This window comes from Leucopleurus acutus, assembly GCF_964270905.1.
Source record: "Leucopleurus acutus genome assembly, chromosome: 16".
Classification (NCBI taxonomy): Eukaryota; Metazoa; Chordata; class Mammalia; order Artiodactyla; family Delphinidae; genus Leucopleurus; species Leucopleurus acutus.
In genome coordinates, this window is record NC_139158.1 from 44,389,347 (window position 1) to 44,416,875 (window position 27,529).

Sequence of the window (27,529 nt, forward strand, 5' to 3'; positions counted from 1 at the left end):
TCTCATTACATGCACAAGACTTGAAATACACGGGCAGTCAGAGTATTTTATCTTTCGAGAAATATTCAAAGGACATGACACCCCAGTCTTGGGAGCTCCAGCTACCTGAAGACACCCCAGCAGACCTTAAACGCCATGTCTGAGAACGCCTTCCAAGGGGGGCAGCCGCGTGGGACGTCCCTCTGCCCAGCTCTTCCCCTCTTCCTCATCGTGGCTCAAAGGTGAGAGTTACCTGAATTCCGGTTGAAGATTTATTACACCAGCTACCAAGAGACTTTTTATGTCGAAGCTTTTTTGGGGGTTTTCTGCCCTCCTGGCAAATCAGAGAGGCAAGAAGACACCAGCGGAACAGATTAAGAGGTGAAATATTTTCAAAGAACCGCTATTATATTGCAAGGAGAGCTTCAATCTAATTTAATACACAGTTCAGGTTTTCTGGTTGGCTTAATAGTTACTCTAAGTGAGGGAAAATGGGTATAAAAGAAGAAAGAAAGAGAAGGAAAGAAATAATTTAACTGCCATTAGAGTACTGCTATGTGGCCACGTTACAGATGAGGAAACTGAGGTTCAGAGACGTTTTTTAAAAACTAACCCAAGGTCACAGAGCTGCTGAGCTTTGATGCCAGGATGCAAGCCTGTGCATCGGCAGAGGGGGGGAAGCGGACTGGACCCCGGGTCTGCTGAGGTGGAGGGTCACCCACAGGCACCCGGCAGGCAGAGGAGTTGGCCTGTCCAATGCAGAACCTGCCAGAGAACAAGGCCGGAGGTCTGCCTTCCCACAAGGGGTCACCGAGCATCCCTGATGCTGGACAGAGACTTGGGAGCTTTGAAAAGGGAAGGAATCTCCCCCAAGAAGACAACACGCCCAGGGCTTTGGGGATGGGAGTCACACTGCCTCTGTGTGCAAAATAAAAGCTGAAAATCCAGGTTACAACAGACCTAGATTCACAATCTCCAGGCTCCTGACAGAAGCAAACGTATATCCTTTCTGGAGGTATTTTAAATTCAGGCCACAAAGAATCCCCACAGATAAACTTGAATTTTTTAAATCATGATATGTATGAGGAAACAAACCATTTCAATCTAGAATCAATGACAACAACAAAAAGTGAGGAGAGAGGATTCACTGAGAAAATGAAAGGGAATTATCAAATTCAAAAATATAAAGATGCTTAACATGCTGAAATGGAGAAAAACCAAAGGAACAAGAGACTCTCAAAATTGACCATATAGTTTTAATAAAGTACAAAGTGGAATTTCTGAAAATGAAAAATATAATAATTGAAATTGAAAACTCCATGGGTTGAAGAGCAGAATAGATTTAGCTGGAGAGAGAAATAGTCCATTGCAGAGCAGAGCTGACAAAATTACACGGAAGTCTCACCTGACAGAAAAGAAATGCAGAAGAAAGAAAAGCACTAATAGTGGAAATCCTACCAACAAAGATAACGAAACAGTCCACGTTCTGCAGTGAGACAGCCACAACTGGTGAAAAGTATTTTTAAATAATCATAACCGTTTTGAAGTCTCTGGAAACCGCCCTAAGGGCATAGAGCAAGAAAACCTGCTAAATCTCAGTGAAAATTGCCAGAATCTGTAGCTCTTGAGCCACCACCAACTCCCTCCCCTCCCCACCAGCTGCCTTCCAGAGGGCTAAACCTTCTACCTTCTGTCTGACAAAATCGGTTTTGCATCAAAGGGATATTTTGAGAACGGAAAATTAGAGGTCAATCTTTTTCATAAGCATAGACACAAATATCTTAAAGAAAACATTAGCAAATCCAATCCAGCAATATATGCAAACAGTAATAGCATGTCCAAGTTGGGTTTATTCCAGAAATGCAAGGTTGACCTGTCATTGAAAATCACTTACTGTGTTTCACCACATTAAAAGAATAATGGGAAGGTACAAGGCCACATCAGTAGGTGCAGATAAGTATTTGGTCAAACAGCCACACACAGGTGGGGACACAAGGGACTATAGTGGGGCTGACCTGGGTGATGGTGACATGGAAGACCCATCAAGTTGTAACACAAACTGGCACGTTTCCAAATGTAAGTTACACTCAATTTGAAAACCTTTCTAAGAATGATGGCCCAAATTTTCTCATAACAATTAAAGAAATTAAATAAGAAGTTAAAATCTTCTCACATACGAAGCATGATAGCCATTCTGACAGGTGTGAAGTGATACCTCATTGTGGTTTTGATTTGCATTGTTCTAATAATTAGCAATGATGAGCATCTTTTCTTGTGCCTGCTGGCCATCTCTATGTCTTCTTTGGGAAAAAAAATTTCTATTCAGGTTTTCTGCCCATATTTGATTGGGTTGTTTTTTTTTTTTTTTGAGGTCGAGTTGTATGAGCTGTTTATGTATTTTGAATATTAACCCCTTGTTGATCATCATTTGTAAATATATTCTCCTATTCCATAGGTTTCCTTTTGTTTTGTTGATGGTTTCCTCTGCTGTGTAAAAGCTTTTAAATTTAATGAGGTCCCATTTGTTTATTTTTGCTTTTATTTCTTTTGTCTTCAGAGACAGATCCAAAAAATATTGCTATGATTTATGTCAAAGAGTGTTCTGCCTATGTTTTCTTCTAGGAGTTTTATGGTTTCAGGTCTTACATTTAGGTCTTTAATCTATTGTAAGTTTATTTTTGTATACGGTGTTAGAGAATGTTCTAATTTCGTTGTTTTACATGCGGCTGTCCAGCTTTTCCAGCACTACTTGCTAAAGAGACTGTCTTCTCTCCATTGTATATTCTTGCCTCCTGTGTCGTAGATTAATTGACCATACATGTGTGAGTTTATTTCTGGGCTCGCTATTCTGTTTCATTGACCCATGTATCTGTTTTTGTGCCAGGACCATGTGGTTTTGATGACTGTAGCTGAGTAGCATAGTCTGAAGTCTGGGAGGGTGATTCCTACAATCGTGTATGTTTAATTAAAAATCAGTCACCCAGGATGCACCCACAGATTTGTGCACAAGGAGGTCTGTTACAGAGTTATTTATCATCATGCAAAATTACAAACAACAGGCTGCTCAAATAAGTTACATGCAACAGATTACTTTGTAGTGTAAAAATCACATTTTCATGTGAAAAATCAGTTGAGCTACACATTTACGGTGCGTGCACTCTTTTGTGTATATTATACTTCAATAAAAAGTTTATCCAAAAATTACACTTTTAAAGAATACTTGGGCTTCCCTGGTGGCGCAGTGGTTGAGAGTCCGCCTGCCGATGCAGGGGACACGGGTTCGTGCCCTGGTCCGGGAGGATCCCACATGCCGCGGAGCGGCTGGGCCCGTGAGCCATGGCTGCTGAGCCTGCGTGTCCGGAGCCTGTGCTCCGCAACGGGAGAGGCCACAACAGTGAGAGGCCCGCGTACCACAAAAAAAAAAAAAAAAAAAAAAGAATACTTAATGACATAGTTACACGCAGATAATATAATGTTAAGTAAGAGAGAATTGCATACATAATAGGAGTCAAATTTTAAATACACACAACATTTAATATATATATTATATGTGTATAAATGTATGTGTATCACTGAAAGTAATCCACAAAGCTAGTGTGGGAGATTATCTGAGGATAGTGAGATTATGTGCAAGTTTGCAAACTTTTTTTCTTTTTCTTTTTTTATTCCTTTGGCCGCACCACGTGACATGCAGGATCTTAGTTCCCCAACCAGGGATCAAACTTGTGCCCCCTGCAGTGGAAGCACAGAGTCTTAACCACTGGACCACCAGGGAAGTCTGCAAGCTTTCTTTTATTCATTATACTCTGTGGTATAATCATTCAAATGTTCTACATAGAGCATTATTAGATGGAGAGAGGGAGGGAGGGAGGGAGGGAAGGAGAAGGAAAAGAAAGAAGAGAGAGAGGAAGGAAGGAAGGAAGGAAGGAAGGAAGGAAGGAAGGAAGGAAGGAAGGAAGGAAGGAAGGAAGGAAGGAGGAGGGAGGGAGAGAGAAAGAAAGAAGAAAGAGGGACTTCCTTGGTGGTCCACTGGGTAAGACTCTGAGCTCCCAATGCAGGGGGCCTGGGTTCCATCCCTGGTCGGGGAACTAGATCCCACAGGCCACAACTAAAGATCCTGTGTGCCGCAACTAAGACCCGGCACAGCCTAAATAAATAAATAAATATTTTTAAAAATAATAAAGTGCCGTACTTGTGCAGGTCCTGTACTCTAGGTAATATTTAAAAGAAAAAAGAGAGAGAGAGAAAGAAATTAATTTCATGGAGGCCCTTTCACTTGACATGTCACTTGACACGTGGACACGTATGGACAGTTGAAATGCTGAAAGGCTCAACCTCTAGTCAAATAGGTTTTGACGCTTTGAAAAGCATTTCCGTGCTTTGGTTGCCTGGCCCCAGTCCCCACAAAGCGCCCCAGAGTGGAGGAGGAGAGAGCGGCTGGGCGTGTTCCTCATGCTCTGGACAAGGCTGTGGCCCTGCATGCACACCGCTTCCTGGGCTCTAAGGGCACCCTCCTTCCCGGGGTGCAGACGCCTTGCTGGTGGTTGGGATGGAACCACGCCACACCAAGGCCGGCGGTGCCAGTTCCACAGTGGCCAGGAGCTGGTTCTCCAGCCACAAAACCCACTCTCGGGAAGAAAGGCTCAGAAACAAGCTCAGTCACCAGGGAGGGAGGTTCAGATTCAGTCAAGATGAATCTGATCCCGGCGCGGGTAGGATCAGTCCTCTAAAAAGAAACCACGTCCAGGACACTAGGCGTAATTACAAAACTGAGACGGTTCCTATAAAGCCAGCTGTAATCAAAGTCTTACCCAGAAGCTGCGCACTGGATTCCCAGGGAGCTCAAGCGGCCACAAGGCCTGTCGGCAGGGCCTGAGGCTGGAGGAAAACACGTGGGGAGAGTCACATCCATTTCAAAAGATGGGAAATCACCGAATGAGAACCAAAGATCTCCTAAGAATTGGTTTCAAACACGTCATTTGAGAAGGACAAGGTGAAGAGCAAGGGAGAGTGTTGAAGACAAAATGGGGAGAAAGAGAGAAAAAGAACATTTCTGTACAGCAAAGAAATCTGTAGATAATCTGTGCAAGTCAGTTTTTAAGATGAGTTCATAGAAAAGCACAACTGGGCTGCAGGGGGATGAGGACGAGTGTCATCGCCCATCAGACTGACGTACACGTTAAGTGACAACAGCCAGTGCTTGTGAATGGGACACAGAACCTCACCCACTGCTGTGAATTCCCACAGTCTTTGGGGGAAGAATCTGCCAGACCTGTCAAGTCTCAAAACCACACACTCAATGACCCAACGGTCTCACACTGGGAATTTATCCCACAGGAAAAAGGCAGCAGCTTCCAAGGCCTGTGACATGGTGAGGTGGTGTGACGGCTGTGTGCTCAGATCCCAGCATTGTTTGAGGCAGCAAGAAACTGGAAACAACCTGAATTCCCAGCAAAATAAAACGATAAAATTCTTTAAAAAGAGGAATTAAATAAACCATGGCACAGCCATTCTCTGGAATATTAAGCAGCAACGAAAAAGAAGGTGTCAGATCTCCATCTGTGTTGCCTCCGTGGATGAACCACTGTGCTGTGACGTGAGAAGGCCAGTCCCTGAGTGTGGAGTCCAGGCCTATCTAAGTGAAAAAAAAAAAGGGCAATCTCACGTGGGTGTGTTTGCAGCGTGGAGAAAGGTGAAGGAGGATACAGGTGAGGCTGCCAACGCCAGTTACCTTGGGGTGAGCAGGGGATGTATCATGGGAATAATGAAATTTTTTACTTTTTTTTTAATTGAAGTATAGTTGATTTACAATGTTGTGTTAATCACTGCTGTACAGCAAAGTGATTCAGTTATGCATATATATACATTATTTTTTATATTCTTTTCCATTATGGTTTATCACAGGATATTGAATATAGTTCCCTGTGCTATACAGTAGGACCTTGTTGTTTATTCATTCTATATATAAAAGCTTACATCTGCTAACCCCAACTTCCCACTCCATCCCTCCCCCAACCCCCTCTCCCTTGGCAACCACCAGTCTGTTCTCTATGTCCATGATTCTGTTTCTGTTTCATAGATAGATTCATTTGTGTCATATTTCAGGGAATAATGAAATTTTCTAATTAAAAAAACTAAACTTACAATCCCAGCTCAGAGAGTCTATGTACATCTCAATTACAAAAGTAGAAAGCACTCATCAAGATGAAAAACTTCTGCTTATGAAGACAAGCCCCAGACCAGGAGAAACTTGTGTAATGTGTATACCTGACTGTTGATTTCTACCCATAAGATATAAAGAAATACAAATCAATAAGAAGACACGGCAATTTAAAAATGAGCAAAAACATGAACAAATACTTCACAAAGTGAAATACACAGTTGTCCAACAAGTAGATAAGAAGAAGCCCAACACCATCAGTTTTCAGGAAAATGCAAATGAGAATCTCAAGGAGATACTGTTGTGCACCCACCATGATGGCTAAAGTTCAGGGTTGACAGTATCAAGTGCTGACAGCACTGCTGCTGGGGGTGAAGAACGGTCCAGCCAGAAAACAGCCTGGCAGTTTCTCATGAAATTGAACACACACTACCCAACGACTCAACAATACCCTCCAAGAGAAACAAAAACAACAACCACACAAGGGCATTATGCAAGAACGTTTATAGCAGCATTTTTCATGGTGGCCAAAACCTGGACAAAATGTAACACATGTCAACAAGTAACGGACAAACAGATGGGAACCCTACTCCTCAGTAAAAGGAAAGGAGACGCTGACACACAAACCACAGGGTTCAACCCCAGGGATGTCACCTGACACAAAAGAAGGGGGATGGAAAAGTCCCTCGTGCAGAGCTCAAGGTGGCCAGTCTCTAGGGGCCAAATCAGAACACGGTGCCTGGGGAGCCAGCAGACTGGTGCCAGGGCTCGAGGGAACCCAGGGCTCCGTACCCGCTTGTGTGTATCTGCGGAAGCTCATGGAATCATCCGCTTACGATCTTACATTCACTGCATGTAAATATTACCTCAATCAAATCAAAGTAGCAAGCCTCAAAGATCAATGTTTGGATAAATTTGGATTTGGAGCCAAGGGGAAGCCAGTGCCACGGGGATGCAGGCCTGGCAGGCTGCAGTGCCCCCATCATGCAGACCTCCACCCCCTCTACCCCCAGGAGTCATGGTGAGGTTGGGCTTGTCATCCCCCCAAGCCCCTCTGATCCTGTGGGCAGAGAGGCAGGGACTGCGGGCGTGGGTGGAATGTGGCAGGTGGCTGCTGCAGGGGCCACAGGCTGACAATGTCTGTCCTCTGGCTCCCACCCTGAGAGGCCAGGCAGCCATAGACCCCAGACTACAAGCCAGTGGAAGTCAGCGTCTCTGCATACACCTATGGCCGTGAAGATGCCCCCGCACCTGGCCGTCTAGGGGCAATATTCCTGCCCTCACCTTCAAATGGAGGGAAAGGGAGCCAGAGGTGGGCGTGACTCATCCTCCACCCCACAGCTTCCAAGCTTAGATCAAGGCCCAAACTTGAGTCCCAGACCCCACTTAGCCTTCAAGGGCATGGCCAAGGTCGTATCTCCAAGCTCAGCACCTTGGCTTCTTTTTTTAAATTAATTTTTATTGGAGTATAGTTGATTTACAATGTTGTGTTAGTTTCTGCTGCACAGTAAAGTGAATCAGTTATACATATACATATGTCCACTCTTTTTTAGAGTCTTTTCCCATATAGGTCATTACAGAGTATTGAGTAGAGTTCCCTGTGCTATACAGGGAACTATTATATATATTATATATATATATAAGTTACCTATTCTATATATAGTAGTGTGTATATGTGTATAGTGTGTATAGTGTGTAGTATAGTGTGTAGTGTGTATATGTCGGTCTAAGCTCAGCCCTTCGGTTTCTGATGCAACAAGTTCTGACTCCCCAGAACAGAAGACACCCCCCACTCGCCCCCGCCATCATCTCTGACGGAGGAGCCACCCTTGAGCTGAAGCCCATAAAGCAACTCAACCCACTCCCGTCTGCCCAGTGGCCTCTGTGGCTTCATGGCGGCGGCTGGGAACATCCGTGTAAATTAGTCTCGGGGGGAGCCTGTCGGCTACAGAAGGTAATAAAACATTGACACTGGCAAGAGTTAATTAAAGCTTTAACAAGAGTTTGCTCATGGAGGGCCTTTGAGTTCAAGCCAAACCCCGAAAGCCTGGAGAAATTAATGAAATTCACACACATCCCCAGCCTGGCCGTCCTCCTAGGTAGTAATAAGCCATCGACAATTAGCACAAGTTTACTCTTTCTTTAATGACTTAACTTGCAACAGCAGAGTGTGAAAGACAGCATTGCGCAGTCCACAGAAGAGGGCAAAGGGGTTCTCAGAGATAACACTTGCCTGCTTACAGAACATTTTACTTTGGGTGGTGAGGAAATAAATTAAGCAAAGAAAGGTTATTGGTGCCACGGCCCATCCAGCTGTAATGATGATGCCTCTCTGTGGGGACTCAGCCAGGACCCCATCTCCTGTCGGTCGGTAGAGCCATGGACACCAAGGCATTGAGGAGAGCCACAGAGGCCACTGGGGCGGCCGGCGGCAGACCTGCAGAGACATGCAGCCTGAAACACACCCAGACAGTAGTAAGTCGCCACCCTGAAGGTGCCCGCCCCACGACTAGCAGCCTGGCGTGTCCGTGGGCCCAGGAGAGGGGCTGGCCTGGCCTCCCTCGGGGGTCAAACAGTGGTACCCTCGGACCAGAAGCATGTTTCCATACCTATTCCAAAAGGACACCCAAGACTCTAAGCAGTTATTTTAGGGATAACTGGACTTCCACTGAGCCGTGCAAGCTTAAATCAGTAGTTCTCAAAGTGGAGCCTGGAGGAGCCGCATCAGCCTCGCCTACGGGCTTGTTAGACCCACACATTCCGGGCCTGCCAGAGGCCCTGGGCCAGAGGCTTGGAAGGGCCCAGCCCAGGGCGCTAACATCCCCATGGGTTCCACCTCTTGCTTCCCTTCAATGCCTTCTTTTGAAGAGTCACACCTGGGAGAAAGGGAGCCTGTCACTGGGCCCCTGGCACAGAAGGGAACCTGGTTCACCTGGAGCGGTGGAACTGGGCTGCAGCAGGCAGCAGGTTTCCTGTTTCCAGGGGAATTTAAACTGAGGCCACGTGGTCACTGGGCAGCATGGGGTCCCCAGGATTCAACATCAACTGAAGTGCGGCTACTTTGTAATTAATGTGCAAAAACAGCAAGAGGAACTGAGGGATGATGGGTGGATGAATGGATGGATGACGGATGATAGATGATGGATGGATGATGGAGGGATGGATGATGGATGGAGGGATGGATGAAGGATGATGGATGGATGATGGATGGCTGGCTGGATGGATAGATGGATGGACGATGGATGGTGGATGGATGACAGATGATGGATGGTGGATGGATGGATCATGGATGGGTGGATGGATGACGGATGGACGATGGATGGTGGATGGATGGATCATGGATGGATGGATGGATAGATGGATAGATGATGGATGGATGGATGGATGATGGATGGATGGAGCAATGTAGAAAAAGTTAACTGTGGCATCTAGGGGGTGGCTTGTGAATGTCCACAGAACAATTCATTCAACTTTTCTGAAAAAGCTTGAAAATTTTTCTACTAAAATGTTGTGGAAGAAATCAAGTGAGAACCGACTTTCATGACTGCCCCTTTGACCCTAGATTCGTGGTTCTGTGACACCTGCACCCACCACACACACGACATGTAAGTCCAGCCATCCCCGGTTCGGGCTGGTCCCAGGGGTTTCAGGAGGGTAAACACCTCAGCAGATTCACCTGCACAATTAAAAATTCACCAAGGATGGGACAAAGGCAAGGGAGGCGGTGAAACCAACCCTAGCTCACCACACAACTTGGAGTCGGGAAATTACAATCTGGAAATTTTACACGAGGGCTACGGAAACTAATGGCAGAAGGAAAGCCAGTGAAATGGGTTATCCACATCAGCGTGGAGCCAAACGAACGAGGCCCAAGAGTTACAGACGCCCGAGGGAAGGTTCGCCCAGGTGCCTAATTAACAGCAATAAATGGGACGTCAGATGCCAAGGGGGACCAAGGCAGAGAAGCCACTGTCGACTTAAAAAAAAATGCACAATGTGAGAGTTGTGAGCTAAGTTTTATTTGGGGCAAAATGAGGACTGCAGCCCGGGAGACAGCATTTCAGATAGCTCTGAGAAACTGCTCCAAAGAGGTGGAGGGAAGGTCCGTATACGTGTGATTTTCATTCAAGGGGAGTACATGCAAGCAAGCACGTATTTTTTTACAGAAGGTTTCTGCTAGTCACGAGAAGCAGTCATCACCATGAAGGATTTTAGTGCTTATCTAGATAGGAGGAGATACAAGAATTGGGCTCATAAAATCTGCTCCTGAAAATATGTATCTGCAGACCTGTTCTGCCAGTCTTTCCCAGAGCAGAGTGCCTCATTTCTGCTCTCCACCCGAGCTCCTTTCAGGGGGGGTGTTGAAAGTCAGCAGCTGCAGCAGCACCTGATTTAATCCTTGTAGAAGTAGGTGGCAGGTGCCAATGACAAGTGCCAATTTGTAGTTGATACCATCTTCGTGCATTTAAATCCGCAATCATTCCGTGAAACGAGGAGGGACGCAGGGAGGAAGACAAACCTGGGCCGTGGGGCGGGCGGTGTGTCTGCCTGAGCTCTTGCGGAGACCCAGCTGTGCTCCAAGGTCTAGCTGGGCCCCCAGGAGCTTTGAAGATGCTCATTCCCAGCCCCACACCCAGATCCACAGAGTGAGTGTTCACTCAGGAACAAACAGTCTGCATTTTTGCCAAGTTTGTGGGGCTATTCTAATGAGAGGCCTCCGTAGGAACCAGGACCCCACCTGGAAGCTGCCGGAGGCCGGAGGCAGGTGCTCTCAGTGCCCTGCCCACATCGCAGTGCCTGGTGGGGTGGCCATGCTACTGGGGGGACACTGTGAGCGCCACCTCTGCCTGAGGGTTCTCTCCAGCCACCCTGAGGGCTGCTCTCAGCCCACCACCCAGCACCTCCCCAACCTCCAGGGGCCTGGCTCTGAGATCCCCAGCCACCCAGCAAGAACCTGTGCGTTAACCCACCTGTACAGGCTGTGTCCCACTGCCCACCCACGACTCCTGGCGTGGAAATAAACAAGGACCACCCATAGGAGAACAAGCAAAAGCTATCTCCCCTATTCAGAGCGTGAGAGAGCAAGGGAACTCAGCCACTGGCGCGTGGCAGAGACGGGCGTGCAGGCCAGGGAGGGGGACGGGGGAGGCTGGAAGCAGGCAACTAGAAGCGGGGCATCCCGCGGGCCGGGCAGGGGGTACATTCGGCTTTCTTCTCTTGTTGATGCTAAGTTGAACACGGGGACAAAAATTGGGGAAGCTGGCAGTTCCTGACCAAGCCTGACCGTTGGGATGATTGCAGCAGAGGCTGTGGTCTGGCTTCCTGGGCAGGTGCAGCAGGGAGTGGGCAGGGTGCCATGGTCACGTGTGGTCCGGCTGTTGCCCACGAGTGCACGTGTCTCACTGGGACCCCCCCCCCCCACCATATGCCAAGTGCTCCAGCCACTGTCTCAGGTCTGCTGGAGGGGCGGTACTCAGCATGAGACCTTCCTGAGGAGGAAGATGAGGTAGGCGGTCTGTGAGACAGCTGAGCTGAGGCCCCCAGAGGCCTCAGCAGCTCCTGGCCCACCACGTTGCAGGGCCCTCCTCTTCCTGACACCCCCTGGAGCAGACGCAACAATGGCCCCAGAGATGCCCACATCCTAAGCCTGAAACCTGTGACTATGGTACTCTTCAGGGAAAAGGGCCGCTGCAGATGTGAGGAAGGACCTCGAGGTGGGGTGATTACCCAGAATACAGGGGTATGGCAGGGCGCTAAATGTAATCACGTGAAGCCTTAAGAGCAGAAAACGCAGCTTTAGTCAGAAAGAAAGATGTGAAGGGGGAAAACAGGTCAGAGAGCTGCCTCGCCTCGGCGGTCAGCAGCCCGTGTCCCTGTGCTGGGGTCACAGCAGGTTCCAGCACCCGACGTGCTGCCCTGAGCCTTTTCCTCCTCATCGTCCAGTTCCAGAATTTCCAGAGCCCCAACTCCAGACCCTGACAGCCCTTGGCTGTAAAACCCACCCGAAGAGAATGCGGCCCATGGAAACTCAGCAGGCGGGTGGGGACGATACAGGTGGACAGAGTCTCACTCTGCACACGGCCCTTGGCTCTCCAATGCCAGGTCATAGGTCACTCTACTGCCACTGTCCTGCAGCGTGAGGCTTAAAGAGCCACTGGACAAGGGCCTGGCTGGCAGCGGCAGAGCCAAGCTTGCTGTCAGCACCAGCACTTGCTCCCCTTGAGCAAACCTTCCTAGGCTCAGGTGGCCCCAGGAAGGACCCAGAGGTCCAGGACCACACGATGAGGCTGGGCCAGCACAGCACAGCTGTCCCGACGAGGCACCCGACCCCCACCAGCCTCTGCTCACGATGCTACCTCTGCTTTCACTCCTCCTTTCCTGCCAATAAAACTCCTACCCCGTCATCAGAGCTCAACTTAAATATCCCTTCTGTGGAGATAGTAGGGATGAGTCCCTGGGGAGCAAACAAGGTGGTGCTGGGAGAGCGGGGGCCTGCTGGGGCACGAGGGCAGCTGGAACTCTGGATCGGCGATGGGCCTGCGCAGAGGTGCTGCCTGGAGCCCCGGGGGTTCAGGCTGCCCCTGGGAAAGGGCATGACCCTCCCCTCGGCTGGAGGATGAGAACCAAGGTCCCGCCGTGGGGCTGGCGGTGCCCTGTGCCCACCAAGCAGTCAGCAGAGGGGGCAGCCGCTCCCTCAGCCCCTCCAGGCTAGCCCCCTGGTCCCAGGCCCAGGCCTCAGCCCCCCTCAGGGCAGTAGAGACAGCTGTGCAGGCTGAGCTCCAGTCTCCATGAGAAGCCGCTGCTGCAACATGATGTCGTGAGTCGCTGTCTGGGTGACACAGCGGGAGGCCAAGCAGCCCAGCCCTCGTGGAGTCCCCAGGTGAGGGGCAGCATCCAGCCCACCCAGGCGAGCCAGTATCAGGGCCCCTGAGGACGCTTCTTACCCGCAAAGCGTAAGGGCAAGAGGAGCAGCGGAATCTCGTCCCGTCCCGTCACACCAGGTGCTGCTCCAAACCAGGACCCAGGGCTGGCCGGTGCGGTCAGGCTGACCCACCAGGGCCCTGAGCTGAGAGCCCCCAGATCCACACAGAAGAATCATGTGTAAAGAGCTGGCAACTCTGTCCTTCCAGCCAGGTCACCAGACCAAGCAAAGGTTGGGCTGCCAGGTTTAGCACATAAAAATACACAAAATTTGGACTTTATAGAATGAATGATTTCAGTATAAGTACATCCCATGCGATATTTAGGATATACTTATACTAAAAATTTATTTGTTGTTTCTCTGAAATTCAAGTTTACAGGGTGCCCTGTATTTTAACTGGCAACCTTAGGTAACGGGTGTCAGAAGCCAGGCCAGGCCTTTACGTGACCTCTGGGCAGAAGCCACAGCACTGAGACAGGTTAAGGCAGGTTGTGTGCAGTATCTAGGAACCAAGCCCCACTGTGCCTGTGGCACGTGAGTTCAGCTCCACCTGTGGATCCAGGCTCCCGTCATCACCGGAAAGGTTCTCAGTTCTCCTGGTCAATAGCATTACCAACTTCTCCAGCCTCCCAACTGGCAAGCGCATACCCCTGATACCGACCCAGCCACAAACTTGTTTCCCATCTGTCAGTTGGGGCCTTTTATGCTGAGGGAAAGGAAAACAAACCTAGAAAATCCAACTAGAATGGTCTTAAGCAGCAAGAGACTGGATGGGAACTCATAACTGGAAAATCTAGCAGCACATGAGCTTCAGGGTAGGTTTGATCCAGGGGTTTGTCACCTGCCACTCCAGGGGCCACTACACCAACAGCCCCGCTGAGACCAAGTCCAGACGCGGCACCAGCATCTTAGGGTGATTCCAGGCCCAGCCTGTGGCTCTTCCCAGGGATGCCCCACACCCCATGGAAATGGACACGCCGACACATGCAGCTCCCCACGTGCAGAATGTGTGATCATGACGGATGGTTGCGGGCAGCACTGGGTGCAGGAACCCCACCCGCACAAGCACCAAGATCCCCCAGGAGGAGGCCCAGCCTGGGGAGAGTGAAGAGCCCCCAGGCCGAAGATTTGCAGGGTCCCTCCCACCCCCACTGAGAACTGTATTTCCCCAGAGAGGGCCCAGGACTGCTGAAATCCATCACCAGTACAGCAGATGTAGGGACAGAAGCAGGGGGGTTCCCAGAGCAGAAGAGGAAGCCCCCAGCCCCCAGCGTGGGAAACGCCGGGCGAGACCTGCTCGTTTCTTGGATCACGGCGCCACCGTGTGGACAAAGTCTGCTCGCCACCCAGCAGCTCTTCGCAGACCAAAAAAGCACATTCCTACCCCTCCACTCAGACAACCACCGTGGACTTTAGAAAATAAAGTACACGCAGGGCGTTAAGGTCTCAGAAGCCCATCGGGCAATCCTCTCCTGGGACAACCAGTTTTTTTGTGCTTCTTCTGTACATTGTTTGGGTGCACAAAAGTCACACACACACACAACCCTAGACTCCTTCCAAGGCCCCCCACACTCCTGCTCTGCAGGGCTCGGTGATGCTTTTGCCAACAGTCGTGCTGGACAGGATGTCGGCTCACACGGGCCACCATCGGGGACCCCCATGGCCAAGCTGGCATCTGCAGGCTGGCCGGTGCCGGCATGGCCAGCACGGACAGCCCCAGGCTTGGGGCCCCAGGCCGGGGGCAGGGGGGACGAGGGGCAAGGAGTGGAGGGCAGCGGCCGGGACCACAGCGCTGGGCCTGGGCCCCAACTCTGCAGAACTTCCCGCAACTTCTCACCCCCTTGTGCCTCAGTTTCCTCAACTGTCAAATGGTGTGGGGATTTGAGAAAAGTGCCCGGCACACAGCAAGTGCTGGAACATGCCCTCTCACCAACACCGCGGCTGTCATCAGAACGAATGCAGCAACACTTCTGGCGGAGCCCCAGGCTCCCTGAGCCCGGCTGTGGCCAAGACGGGCTGCACGAGGCAGGAAGCTCGGGACCTGGAAGCAGCAGGACGGCTCAGGTGTCCGGTTCGCTCCTCGGGGGCGGGCGGGGGTGGGGGGAGGACAGCCTGAGAACTGGACGGCTCCAGCCAACCAGCAGGGGGCACAGCGTGGAGGCCAAAAGAAAAAGTCTCCTGGGGGGGTTTGTGAAAACAGTTTCCTGGGCCCCACTCATAGAGCCTGATCACGGGCAGAGCCTGAGAAGCTGCATTTCCATCAAGGGCCCAGGGAGTGCTGACTGGGCACTGGGCAGGGGACCACATTTCAAGCAGGAAGGGGTGGCAGGAAGGGTGAGTGATGAACAGACCTGCCAATGAATGAGTGGGGCTCAGTGCAGAGCCCACGACCCCCAGCAGGCCGAAGATGGGGCAGAAATAGTGCACGTACACACCTACAGTCACACACATGCACAGAGACACAGACACATATGAACACACAGACTCAAAAGCAATGTACACTCTCACACACAGATACATACAGGCACAGATACCTGCACAAATATATGGGTCAGTGGTCTCCAGAAAAACAAAGGCAGTAGGGTGTGTGTATGTGTGAAGACATTTATCACAAGGAATTGGCTCATGGGATTAAGGAGGCTGAGAAGTCCAGACCTAGGACAGTCTGAGTCTGAGTCCGAAGGCTGGAGAAGACCGATGTCCCAGCTGGAAGATAGGCAGGCAGAGAGGATTCTTAGTTCCCGGCCTTAGTTCTATTCAGGCCTTCGACTGAATGGACAAGGCCCACCAAGCAGGAGGGCCGGGTGCCTTAGTAAGTTTACTGGCTCCAGCACTGATCTCCTCCAGAAACACTCCTCGTGGACACACATGGGATCATGTTTGACCAAATGTCCGGGCCCTCAGTGGCCCAATGGACACATAAAATCAACATCACAACATACATACAAAACACACACAGACTTATACACATCTGCGTGTAAGCACATACACACCTTTCATTCACACTCAGAAAAACACACTTCCACATGTTCACATTCAGACACATGTAAAGACTGGATGCACACGCAGACACATGACACATGTACACAGCGCACACATGCACACTTCCCCGGGGGCCCGTAACGCTGCTCTAACCCCAGTTCCTTCCTCCTCTCTGGGCCTCTGCTAGCCCCCAGGCCTGGGCGGTGAGGTGCACCATCACCCACATTCACAGACAACAGGGCCAAGGGCCAGAGACAGTGCAGTGACAGGCAGGTCCCGTAACCGCTCTGAGCTCCCCAACCCCCGGAACTTCTGAAAGTGGGAATGAGCCACCGCACTGAGGACATGCAGGAGTGACCGCCGGCTCCCGAGGTACTGCAGGGTCAAGGCCGTGAGCACAGGGGAAGCCCAACTCCTTGCCATGCCTGGTGGAGGGCACAGGCACAGTGGCTGTTTACATTCACGACATCCCCAAATCCTCAGCATAACCTGAGGAACTGAGGCTTGGAGACCCCCACCCAAGGTGAGCCAGGTGTTCAGAGGTAGAGCCTCAAGCCTTTTGGCTCCAGAGCTCCCACTCCTAACCGTGGGCCTGGTCTAGAGGTTGAGCAGAGCGCCGGGACCTCTAGCCCAGACACTGTTCCTCTCCTTTGCCAGCTCCGAGCCAAAAAGGTTCAAGAATCCATCACTCTTCAGCAAACGCTGTTCCTCACCCGGTTCCAGGCCTGGCGAAGTTCATTCTCTGAACTGCAGTCTGCACCCTGTTTTCCTGCTACTTCCCAGGGAAAGTCACCTAATTCACGCCAGCAGGAGGACAGTCTCCTGCAGGGGGCCAGTCAGATCCCAGAATCTAGGCCTGAGGAGCGTACCCTTTGGAGAAGGAACCCCAAGTGCGTGTGCTTCTGAAAATCCCTGCTCATTTTTCTGCTGCAACGTCTCTTCCATGTGTTTCAAGGGTAGAAAATCGCAGAAGTTTTGCTCACAGCTCTCACCTCTTCCCTCCCCTGCAAATAACTGCTGTTTGGAAACTTTTACAAAGGAAGCGGTTGAGCTTGTAGCTGCTAGATGTGGAGATGAAGAGCAAGAAACCACCACCCGCACCCCAGGCAGGTGGGCGGTTCGCGGGGCGGGGCTCCCCCAGCACCTCGCTGCCCGGCGCCCCTGCTCAGCACAGCCCTGCATGCAGCCATGCATCCTGCCGGCGTACTGCTGGTCTGTGGCCTCATCCTGGGTGCCACAGGGGACCCTTCGCAAGGTAAGAGGGGACCTCCCCACCGTCCAGGCGCCGTGAGCTTGACCCCCAACCCCGTTCCCAAGGCACGTTCCAGGGGACCTCACAGCAGCTGCCTTTGTGGGAAGCAAGCTTCGGCAGAGGGGGACTGGGGGGGTCTGGGGACCGGGGAAGTGCCTTCTGTCCCCCACGGCTCCAGGGGTCTGCAAGTACCCAAGGGAGGCCTGCCACAGCCCCTCCACGGAGACAGCGCACAGGGTAGCAGTCAGGCCGTTTCTATTTGATGGTGCACCCTTCCTGCCTCTGCTGCTGCCCTGTGACTTGGCTCGGGGGAACCTAAGTCTTCATCCTTCCAGCCAGGCCAGAGCTGGGGGGAGGGCGAGGGGAGCCGCCACCTGTAGGCCAGGAAATGAGGCACAGAGAGGTTAGGCGACTTGCCCAGTAACACAGCCCGTGAGCACCTGCCCCATGCGCACGAGGAAGCTGGTAGCCGGGGCTGAAGTGACCAGCGGGAGGTGGAGGATACAACCCCCAGGTAGCAACTGGTCTTTGCCCTCCTCCCTCTTTGAAGAGGTCTGGAGCCTGGCCAAGGGTGACCAGTTCTGGGGTGCCCAGGCAGGTGCCCAGGGGACAGCCTGAACCTCTCAGTCCCTGGAGGTCACAGCCTCGGAAGTGGGTGACACCTCAGGACCATCTCAGGCACCATGAGGACGGGACATCCTGCCTCTGTCCCCTCCCCCAGCCGCGGTCTTAGCTCACACCATGAAGCCTCACAGGTCCTCTCCTCCGGGAGCTGTCTGTCCTCCTGGGCCCCCTTAGTGCCCAACCGAGGAGGCCACGCCAGGGAAGTGGCTGGACGTTCAGGCCAGGGAAGTGACTCCCTCAGAAAGCCTGAGTGAGGGGCCCGCCATCTCCACTGCACTGGGATGTAACGTTCGTGCCCTCTGTCCCGCTTTCCTAAGCTGCTTCTGCCGGCCTCATTCCCTCCCCTAACAAGCGGGGCAGAGCAGGATTGTGTGGGGAACCCTGGCCCAGGAGGTGCTGGACGCTGGCCTCCTTCCCTTGGCAGGACTGCCTCCCCTCTGCTGGGGTTTGGTGCTGGACCAAACCCTCTCCAACCCAGTCCCGCACCTGCCCCCTCGGGAGGTGGAAGACTGCCTGCCCTTGACACAGCCCTCTGGCTGGCCTGGCCCTCCCCCATCAGGCCTGCTCTCAGCCCCACAGCCCAGATGGAGGAGGGTCCAGAGTCCAAGCCACATGCAGAGGCCTTGGGACCTGGAGCCTCTCTGAACCTCAGTCTCACTGTCCATGAAATGGGTAAACCACTGCACCCCTCAGGCCCTGGAGGCGCCTGGCTGCGGTGGCCCACGGAAGGCAATGCCCCGGGCCTGGGGTGGGGGGCAGCTGCCCACCCGCACCCCTGCTCCTGAGCCTCTGCTGGCCGCAGCCCCTACGCCACACAGATCCTTTCTGCTGCCTCCAGGTGACAGGTGACGGCCCCAGCAAGGGCCTCGGGCTCGAGTGAGTGGCTTGGAGGCCCCTGTCTGGGGGTCGAGAAGAGACAGCTCGGCCCCAGACCCGAGTCCGCCCCTCAGCCCCACGGCCTTCCTCTAAGAACAGATCCTAGAGCCTTCCGTGGTGGGAGGACAGAGGCCCCGAGTGTCGCCACCTGGGCACCTGGCTTCTCCCCACCCCTGGCGCTCAACTACGCTGACCTGACCCCGGCAGCCTCCCTCCCCAAGCCCTTCAGAACCTAGGAAATTGCTACATCGATTTCTTCAGCCACTTTTCCTTCAGTTGAAAATGGAAGCCCTTTTTCAACCTGACTCTCATCTCTCCTGGGAAGCCCTCCCAGTCGGGCTCACAGGGGCCCATCTTCCCATCACAGGCCGCCTGGCAGGGTCTGGGGTCCAGCAGCCATCGTCACCAGTGGCAGGACCCAGAGACCACCCACCACAAGGGAGGCCCACGCCGGCCTGCATCCCAGGGTGGGGGGTGGGGGGAACTGCTGCATCTCGGCATGAGGGCCAGTGACCCACCCTCTGCGTTTTGAGGTTTCTTTTTTCCAATGGGGACACCCATTTGCCCTCAGAGCGCCACTGCAGCCATTTCCCATATTTGATAATCATGACACTATGGCATGTCCTTTATCGACAAGATCTTCCTGCAGATGGTCTCCTGTATCCCCACCACAACCCTGTGGGGTTGGCGCCATCATCACCCCATTATACAGATGGGGACACGGAGGCTCAGGAAGGCCGAGCAGCCTTTGAGGCAGACTTGGGACTCACTCTGGGCATGTCCCAGTGGATTAAGGCGGGGGCTAACCAGCATCTTGTTTGTGCCGGGGGACACCTATGCTCTCAAAACAACGGGGCTACTCATTAGTCAGAGCCCCCAGAGCACAGCCGGGTGGGTGTGGCCCCACGGAATTAAGGGCAACCACCAGCACATTGAGTTCTGGTGTCACATGAGGGGGCGAGGCTCGGAGTGAACCTCCAGGTGGGCAGTGGACACCAGCACCCCGCTCTCTGGGCACAGCCCTCCAGGACCCTGCCCGTGACATGACAAGGGCCCCGTGATGCTGGCAGGGAAGCAGCCACCACGAGGAGACCACCGGGGACACGGTGGGGTAGCCTCCAGTGGGGGCCTCAGTGTTTGGCTCCTGGGCACCCTGGCTCCCTTCTAGGGTCCCCCCACCTCCCAGCCACACACAGGACACTCCTGAAACAGGAAGGGGTGGGGAGCCTCAGCTGCCAGAGCAGCCCCCTCTCCCTTCCACACCAGGGAGGGAGGGGCTGCACGGCCTGAGGCACTGGACTCTCCAAAGGGCCCAGCACCCCTGGACGCACAGCCAGCGTCCCAGGCTCCAGCGCCTCCTACAGGACATCATCCCATGTCTTCATTTTTCAGAAAAGCAAGTTGAGGGATGTTTACCAAAAACATTTGCTGCTGACTCATTTTACCAGCTGTTCTTTGTCAGGAAGTTACTGTCCTCTCCTGGGACATTTGCTGCATGTTTGGTGGTAATTGGAGGGCAGACTCCATCCTCTTTAACCTGCACAGAAACAGTTAACTGTTACCGCAACCCAAAGGGCTGCTGACCATGTCCCCCAAGCTCCAGCCCCACCTGCTCAACTGTGGATCTGCCTTGAGCCCCTCGATGTTTGTGAAGTGCCCACACACTGGTGGAGGGAACTGAGTGCCCCAACTGGTGAGGGCAAGCGCAGAGCCTGGCCACCGAAATCAGTGGGGCCAGTGTTAGTTCTGAAGAAGTGGGTGTAGGGACAGGACAGGACAGGAGCTGGAGTAGGAATCACTTGTGATTTAGATGCAAAGTTACTTTTCAGCAAGAAACATCAGAATGTTTCCTTGACGTTTTGCTTCCCATTCTGATCACATGAGGAGAGACTCCTTGACTCCCTTGTATCAGGTTGAATCAGGGGGTGTCGAAGGGGCCTGGGGTGACTTCACAGAAACGGGTGGCCGGGAGTCCACTGGTGCAGCCTGAGCAGCCCAGGGGCCTGCAGGATCCCCAGCCGTGCTGGCTCCTGGAGCAGGTCCCAGCTGTGCCAGGGCAGGTGGGAAGGACCTGCCAGAGGCAGGTCCCGCACTGGTTCCTGCCCACGCTCTCAGTTCCAGGGCCAGCTCCACCGCCCAGGTCTGAGACGACAGGCGCTCGCATTTCCGCCCTGGGGAGTCTGCTCTGGCCCCAGGAAAGCTGGGCCTCTGCCGTCCTCCCTCCAAGCCTCGCGCCTCTGCACACTGCGCTCACCCGGTGCTCTTACAACTGTGCATCCGGGGGCAGCTGGAGCCCCCGGTCAGTACCCAGCACAGCGCTGCTGTCACCCTAATCTTCCCAAGTCTCCGGCCCCCCATCTCTTGCCCAATCTCTTGCCGTCTTGAGTCATTTTTTTCAAGACCAGCTGAAGAGCTACTTCTCTCCCAAGAGCAGTAAGGGGCCCTCTTCTCTCCTTCCTGACTCAGCCCGCCCCTCACCAAGGGGTCTGCCCACCTCCCTCTTCCCAGTGCCTTTCTGGGCCAAAGCCTCCATGCCCCGCCTGGCAGGGGATGGGGGAGGGAGTCTGGCTTATTTGGAAACCTCACTTCTCTGCGCCGCCCGGCCCTCCCCCACCCCAGCGTGTGTGATGAAGAGTGTTTGTTCCTCCTCACAACCTCTCCTTCTGGTTGTCCTTTCAGTCCACGTCACCAGGCCACCACCTGCCACCAGCGTGACTCACGAGCCCCCCCTGTGGCCCCCGCACCCAGCCTGAAGCTAAGGGCAGTCAGGTCTGCCTCGTGCTCTGCTCTCTGCTCCCCTGGCCCATCTCCGCGCCTTCTAACTGGTCCCCACTCCCAGCTCCCTCTTTGAGCCCCTTCTGCCAGATCACTGTCCTGCCCCCAACCTGGAGTTGCCCACAGCACCTACTGAGAAATACTTCTTGAGAGAAAAAGAGCACAGCTTTCACACCTAGGTTTAACCCGCCCTGCACTCCTTCGAGGCCTGTTTCCTCCCTGTAGATGGGACCACGGCCAGCCCGGGGCGGGGGGGGGGACCCCTTGGCGGTGGTGGGAGGGGGCTAGCTGGCTGGGGCCCAGGGCCCCCGGCTGCCTGTCTTCTTCCAGAAGGAGAGCCCCTCTTTGGGCTTATTCTGCACCAACCTTGCCCTGTGGACGTTCTGAAGAATCGCTCTGAAAATAGGTTTGACTTTTCAACTTTTTAAAATTAAAAATGGGATTTTACTGTTTGTTTAGATAACTCTGCTGATGAAACCTCACTTAACTGAAGCCTATATTTCGGGAAATGTAGTTAAAAATAAGCCAACTTCAAGTTTCCTACAACCTCTTTGTAACTTTACCAAAATTGCTTAGGAACTGACATCACACGTTGGCAGAGACATCATCAGAGGTTTGGCCTCACCTAGTTTCACTTCATTATTATAATCATGTTAAGTTCAAGCGAAATTAAATGTAGTATACTTTATTTAAAAAACAGGTAGCAGTGGTTACCTTTGCAACACTGAGAGTGAGCTCTAATGTTTCTGTTGTACTTTTCTGTGTTTTTCAAGTTTCCTACCAAACAAGTAAGCTTATAATCAGAAAAAGCAATATATGTAATTTGTACAAAGAAAAAATAGCCGTGGATATAGACCCACAAACACATGGGCGACTGGACCGTCCACCAGGTGGTCCTTCCCGTCTGCTGTTCAGACTATGCTGACAAGCAGAAATCAAACGGTTTTCAAAACAGAAAAACACACTGGACTTCCTGTCGTCAACAGCAGGCCAGCAGCCCTCAAAGCACCAGAGTCAGAGCCACGGGCTCAGGGCCCAGCCAGCCGACCAACCCAGCTGCCGCGTCCAGAGACCTCAGCCACGGCCCAGCCCAGTCTTTGGGGACGTCATGTGAGGGCCGGATTATGGCAAAGGAGACTCTCAGAGACGTTGGGGACAAAGCTTCGTGGGGGAAGAGCGACAACCTCACCTGCTGGGAAGCTCTCATGGGGGTGGAGCAGGCCTCCCAGCTGAGGGGGCCTCACAGAGCCATCCAGAGCTCCATCTCGACCCAGGGACCCAGCTGGGGCCCACCTGCCAGGAGGGGTCCCGCTTGGGTGGGCAGTGCCAGCCCCCCTTACAAAGAGGCTGTCATGAGCGCCAGCGGCTCACCCCCAGGATCATGGGCCCTCTGCAGATTCTACCCAGACCAGACCCACGCCTCCTCTGCCCACTGCCAGAGCCCCCTCCACCGCTCCACCCAACTGGAGAGGAGACCCCTCAGCGAGGCTGCATAGGGCCGGCTCTGGCCATCCTGGTTCTCGCACCCGGTGGGGGTCTCATGTGCCCACTGCCACAGAAGATGTCCAGTTCTAAGGAGGGCTCTGTGCAGACCTCAGGCGGCGGACGGTGGAACCAGCCTCCTCCGAAAACCTCGCTCTGGGCTGAAGGGCTCACTGACACCCTGGCAAGACCTCCCCACTGAGTTGAGCTGAGCTGGCATCCACCATGTCTCACCCTCTGCTGTGACCCACGTACAGGCCGGCCCCCAGAAGAGGTCCCAGCGTTCTGGACTGACCCTGGCCGAGGCTCCTGGACACATAGCTGCACACAGGCCGTCCTGCCAGGTGCCTGGGTCCCGGCCCAGCAAGGCCACTGACCCTGACCCCAACCCCCAGCTGAGGTGAAGGTCCTCAGCTGGGGGGCCCTGTCTCCAGTGGGACACCCCCGTCCAGCCCCTGAGGAACAAAACCCCCAAGCACTGCCGACCTCACACCACTGTTTTCCTCCCATGAGTCGAGACTTCTTCACAACCAGGGAACCGTGTGTCCTCAATACAGCGGGGTCCACACCCAGCACCCTGGGTCTGCAGTCCCAGCGAGTACCCCGTGAGGAGGGGACCCGGGCAGCACTGACCCCTCCTTTCCACATGCAACACCCAGAAGCTCGTCCACGAGTCTCTACTTCCTGTGGCTCCAGCGGGTCCACCACGTGCTGACCCCACCCCCACTGAATGCACCACAGGTGCTCCCCAAGGTCACGGCCAAGGGCAGCGCAGGGCAGTGGACCCTCCACACCGGCCAGGACACAGCTGATCCCCGATGCAGGCCGTGCACGAGGCGCGGACCCCACTCTCCACGCGACTCAGTGAAAGAAAACAGCTGAGCTGGCCCCAGGGGGTGGGTCAGCTCCGAGTCACTTCTGGCACAAGATGATTTCAGGAAAATCTGGGGAATTCTTAGAAAAGAGAAGTAATCTACAACCCTAAACCCTCTTCCCATTCTCCCTCCCCCTCAATTTAGATTTTAATATAAAAGTAGTCCGTGACCACTGCAGCAAAACTGAGAAACATAAATTTGAAATCGAGTCACCCCTGAGCCACCAACTAGAAAAGCCACCACCCACCTGCTGCCCAAACACCCCAAAGGAGGCAACACACGGGTGCCGCGGGGACCTGGCAGCTGGGCGGATTCGGTCGAGAGTCCTGGGGGCGGAGGACGGCCTTCGAGCACTTCCCCTCGGCCACTTGCTGGGGACAAGCGGAGGGCTCGAAGCCAGAGGGCGGCCTCATAGGCCAGGGCCGACTTCTCGGAACACCAGGGCTCATCCTGACAGAGGCTCCAGGCCTGAGGGCGGGCAGGGGTGTCCAGGCTCCTGTAACTGTTGGAAACAACCTGGGTTCTGAAAGGACAGAACCCAGGGACACATGCGGGCAGGGACAGGACGGGACCACATCTCATCCACCTCTGCGCCGCCCACCGCACTGGCCCTCGGCTGTGGATGGGGCGACCACGGGGATGGAGGGCAGACGCACCGGGGGGCGAGACATGGACAGGCCGGCAGGGTACACGGCCGTGGGAGGGGAGTACAGGCCGGGTGGGCCGGGCACCACACTGGGAGCAGAGGCGGGAGGCATGATCCCTGGACCAAGGACCGCCCCCCCCAGTTAACGTTCTTGTCTGGTTCTGCTTCTCATCCAGATTTTTGTTCCAAGATCCTTAACTCAGGTGTGAAGCCAGGATTTCCCAAGACTATCAAGACCAACGACCCGGACGTCCTCAAGGCAGCCAGACACAGCGCTGAGAGCTTCAACAACTGCAGCAACGACGCCTTCCTGTTCCGGGAGTCACACATCAGCAGAGCCCTCGTCCAGGTGGGGTCTGGGCTCAGGACTGCCCAAGGCGGCCAGAACCGGACCGGGGCCACCAGAGTCAGGCACCGAGGCCGGCGCCGCCTCTCACTGCACCAGGCTCCTCCCGGGCAGCACACAGAGAGGAGGGCGGGCGAGGGCGGCTACCACGGGCCACAAGCTGCCCCACTGCCCACCTTCAGGGCTGCCTGCCTGCCGGGCTGCCCGCAGGCCACTGCTCCACGACCCCAAAGCACTTGCGGCCACGTCCCCCAACCACTGCCCCGTCCCTACAGAAGTGTCACACCCTGCAAGGTCCCCACGCTTCTCAGCGGCCCCATACGAGCAGCCTAGTGCTCCCCCTCTCACGGGGACACCACGAGGCAGCCAGGCCTGGCTCGTCCTGGGTCCCGAGAACACAGGTCAATGAGGGTACAGGACACAGTCAGTGACAGGACGCAGCCACTCTCGAAAAGCAGGGGCCCGGTGCAGCCGGTCAGCAAGCTTCGCAGTCACTGACCGGGGAGCTGGCCTTGGGGAGAGAGACCCACAGCGCCGAGGATGTGTGCTGCCCGACACCACCCCACATGCTGACTCACGATAATGGTCACCCCTGGGTATAGGATTGGGGGGGTGACTCTATTATGTCTCTTCTCTTTGGTAACCGCAAACTCTCAGGGCGGGATGCTGTTCCTATCATGGAGGGTGGTCTGCATGGGTATAAGTAGCCAATGTCAGGACTCCAGGGGCCCAGACCCAGGGACTGGGGTCTTCAGCCTCCACCGTCTGCAGGAGCGCATGCCCAAGCCTGGGGGGAGGGAAGTGGGCCCCCAGCTCACCCCATCTCTCACCATGTCCTAGACCCAGTGACCCAGGCCCGCCCTCTATCCCCTCAGATAGTGAAGGGCCTGAAGTTCATGCTGGACCTGGACATCAGCAGAACCAGCTGCAAGAAGACCAGGCACTCGAGCCTGGACGACTGCAGCTTCCAGACCAACCGCACCCTGAAGCAGGTAAGAGGGCTCTGGCCTCCCCACCGCCCACCACCCCCCAGCCAGCTCCGCAGCCTCGGAAATCACCCTCGGCACTGCTCTACGTGCGAGGTTCTGACCCCACCCCTGAGCAGCGCCCACGTCCACCCCCGACACGGGAGAGCGAGAGGCAGCCCCCCAGGACTTCCCAAACGACACCCCTCCTCGCTCCCACAGGCACACCTCCAGGGAGTAAACACTGCAGGTTTGGGGGTGGGAGGAGAGCAAAAGAAAACTTGTACATAATTGAGAAATTTTATATACACACACGGGGAGAGCAGATGTCGCAAAATCTGGTAATTTGTAAATACATGTGTTGAGTATATATTTTTGAATTATTCTTTCAACTTTTCTGTAGGTTTGAAGTTTTTCAAAATAAAGTCAGGGCAGGGAGTGAATTCTTCAGTAAAGAAAACACACATGCACATGCGTGGGCGCACACAGAGACACGTGAGCACACAAGCACACACGTGTACAAACACACACACACACACACACACACACACACACACACACCCGCCTGAGGCAGTGGCACTGGGAACCCACCTCTGCGGCGGGTGAGGTTACCCTGGCGGGGTGGGAAGCCTCCGTGAAGGGGGGATTCTCAGGTCACCCTCGTTTCAGACGCTCAGCTGCTACTCTGAAGTCTGGGTCATCCCCTGGCTCCAGAGCTTCAAGGTGCCTGTCCTCCGCTGTCACTGACTCCCGCCTCCCAGCTCCATCCCTGCTGTCGCGGGCCCTGGGAAACCATCTCCTGAGAGCAGAATGGCAGACGGCTGCATTGAACACATCAAGCCTCCTCCCAAACTCAACTAGTCTCCCCGACACTGTGCACCTAGATTCAGGGTCTGCACAGACAGGGCGAGTCCTCCAGTGGGGATTACACGGGTTCTCGACCCCGAGGGGCCCTCCCACCTCACTGCCCTGAGATCCCAGGCCCTCGAGGAAAGCCCAGAGGGCCATCTTTCCATCTGAATAACTGTCCCTGCACTGGGCAGGGACCAGGCATCAGTGATGTCTTGGGTGAATAGTTAGGAATAAACCTGAATAAAGAACTTGAACCTTGAAGCAATGCCTGCTGCTTGACCTGCTAAGGGGAGAACGGGGAAGTCAGGAGGCCCCCTTCCCTCCACAAAGCCCTGGGGGGCCTCGCCACTGAACCGTACTGAAGACCAAAGCCCCAAGGCCCCCCACCTCCAGCTGCGCTGTCCTCTGCGCATCCCACCCCCACGTTCTCTGCTGCCTGAGGCTCGGCAGCTGCGCCTGGGCAGGTAGGTGGGCAGGGACGGAGCAGATCCCACGGCTCGGCCCAGACAGGGAGGCAGGGTGGGGGACCTGCTGGGCGGGGGCACCGCCGTGGGTGGGAAGGCGGGAAGGCCTTCGCAGTGGAGGCGGCACAAGGCTGGGCCAAGCGGGAGCAGGGGACCCAGACGCCTGCACCATGAGCCCGGGCGTCCTCGTCCAACTACGGATTAGCGCCAAACGTGCTGTCACCTTTAAAAGAATGACTCGGTAATTCACAGGAAACAGAAAATGTGCATTAAATTCGGCGACTTAGCTCGCTGTCATAAACGTGACAAACGCGAACCCCCAAGTGAAG

The 27,529-nt window shown here is 54.1% G+C and overlaps 1 protein-coding gene across 3 annotated transcripts; it reads left to right on the top strand.

Moving 5' to 3' along the window:
• Positions 1-16,619: 16,619 nt before the first annotated feature.
• CST7 (cystatin F) lies at positions 16,620-26,980 on the top strand. Of its 3 annotated transcripts, XM_082857998.1 has the most exons (4): positions 16,620-17,298; positions 24,750-24,922; positions 25,795-25,911; positions 26,554-26,980. In XM_082857998.1, the coding sequence occupies exons 1-4, from the start codon at positions 17,232-17,234 to the stop codon at positions 26,629-26,631; spliced, it is 435 nt and encodes a 144-aa protein (XP_082714124.1). In that variant the 5' UTR covers positions 16,620-17,231; the 3' UTR covers positions 26,632-26,980. The 3 variants fall into 3 exon arrangements, with proteins under 3 accessions (XP_082714124.1, XP_082714122.1, XP_082714123.1); XM_082857996.1 differs by lacking the exon at positions 16,620-17,298 and having other exon boundaries at positions 24,185-24,922; XM_082857997.1 differs by lacking the exon at positions 16,620-17,298 and having other exon boundaries at positions 24,185-24,922; positions 26,599-26,980.
• The last annotated feature ends 549 nt before the right edge of the window (positions 26,981-27,529 follow it).

Bases quoted from the DNA above. Each gene is read 5' to 3' on its own strand.
- CST7 (XM_082857996.1), top strand. From the start codon at position 24,476: ATGCGGGCAGGGACAGGACGGGACCACATCTCATCCACCTCTGCGCCG. The intron at 24,923-25,794 runs GTGGGGTCTGGG...CTATCCCCTCAG, and splicing joins TCAGCAGAGCCCTCGTCCAG to ATAGTGAAGGGCCTGAAGTT. The intron at 25,912-26,553 runs GTAAGAGGGCTC...CCCTCGTTTCAG, and splicing joins CCAACCGCACCCTGAAGCAG to ACGCTCAGCTGCTACTCTGA.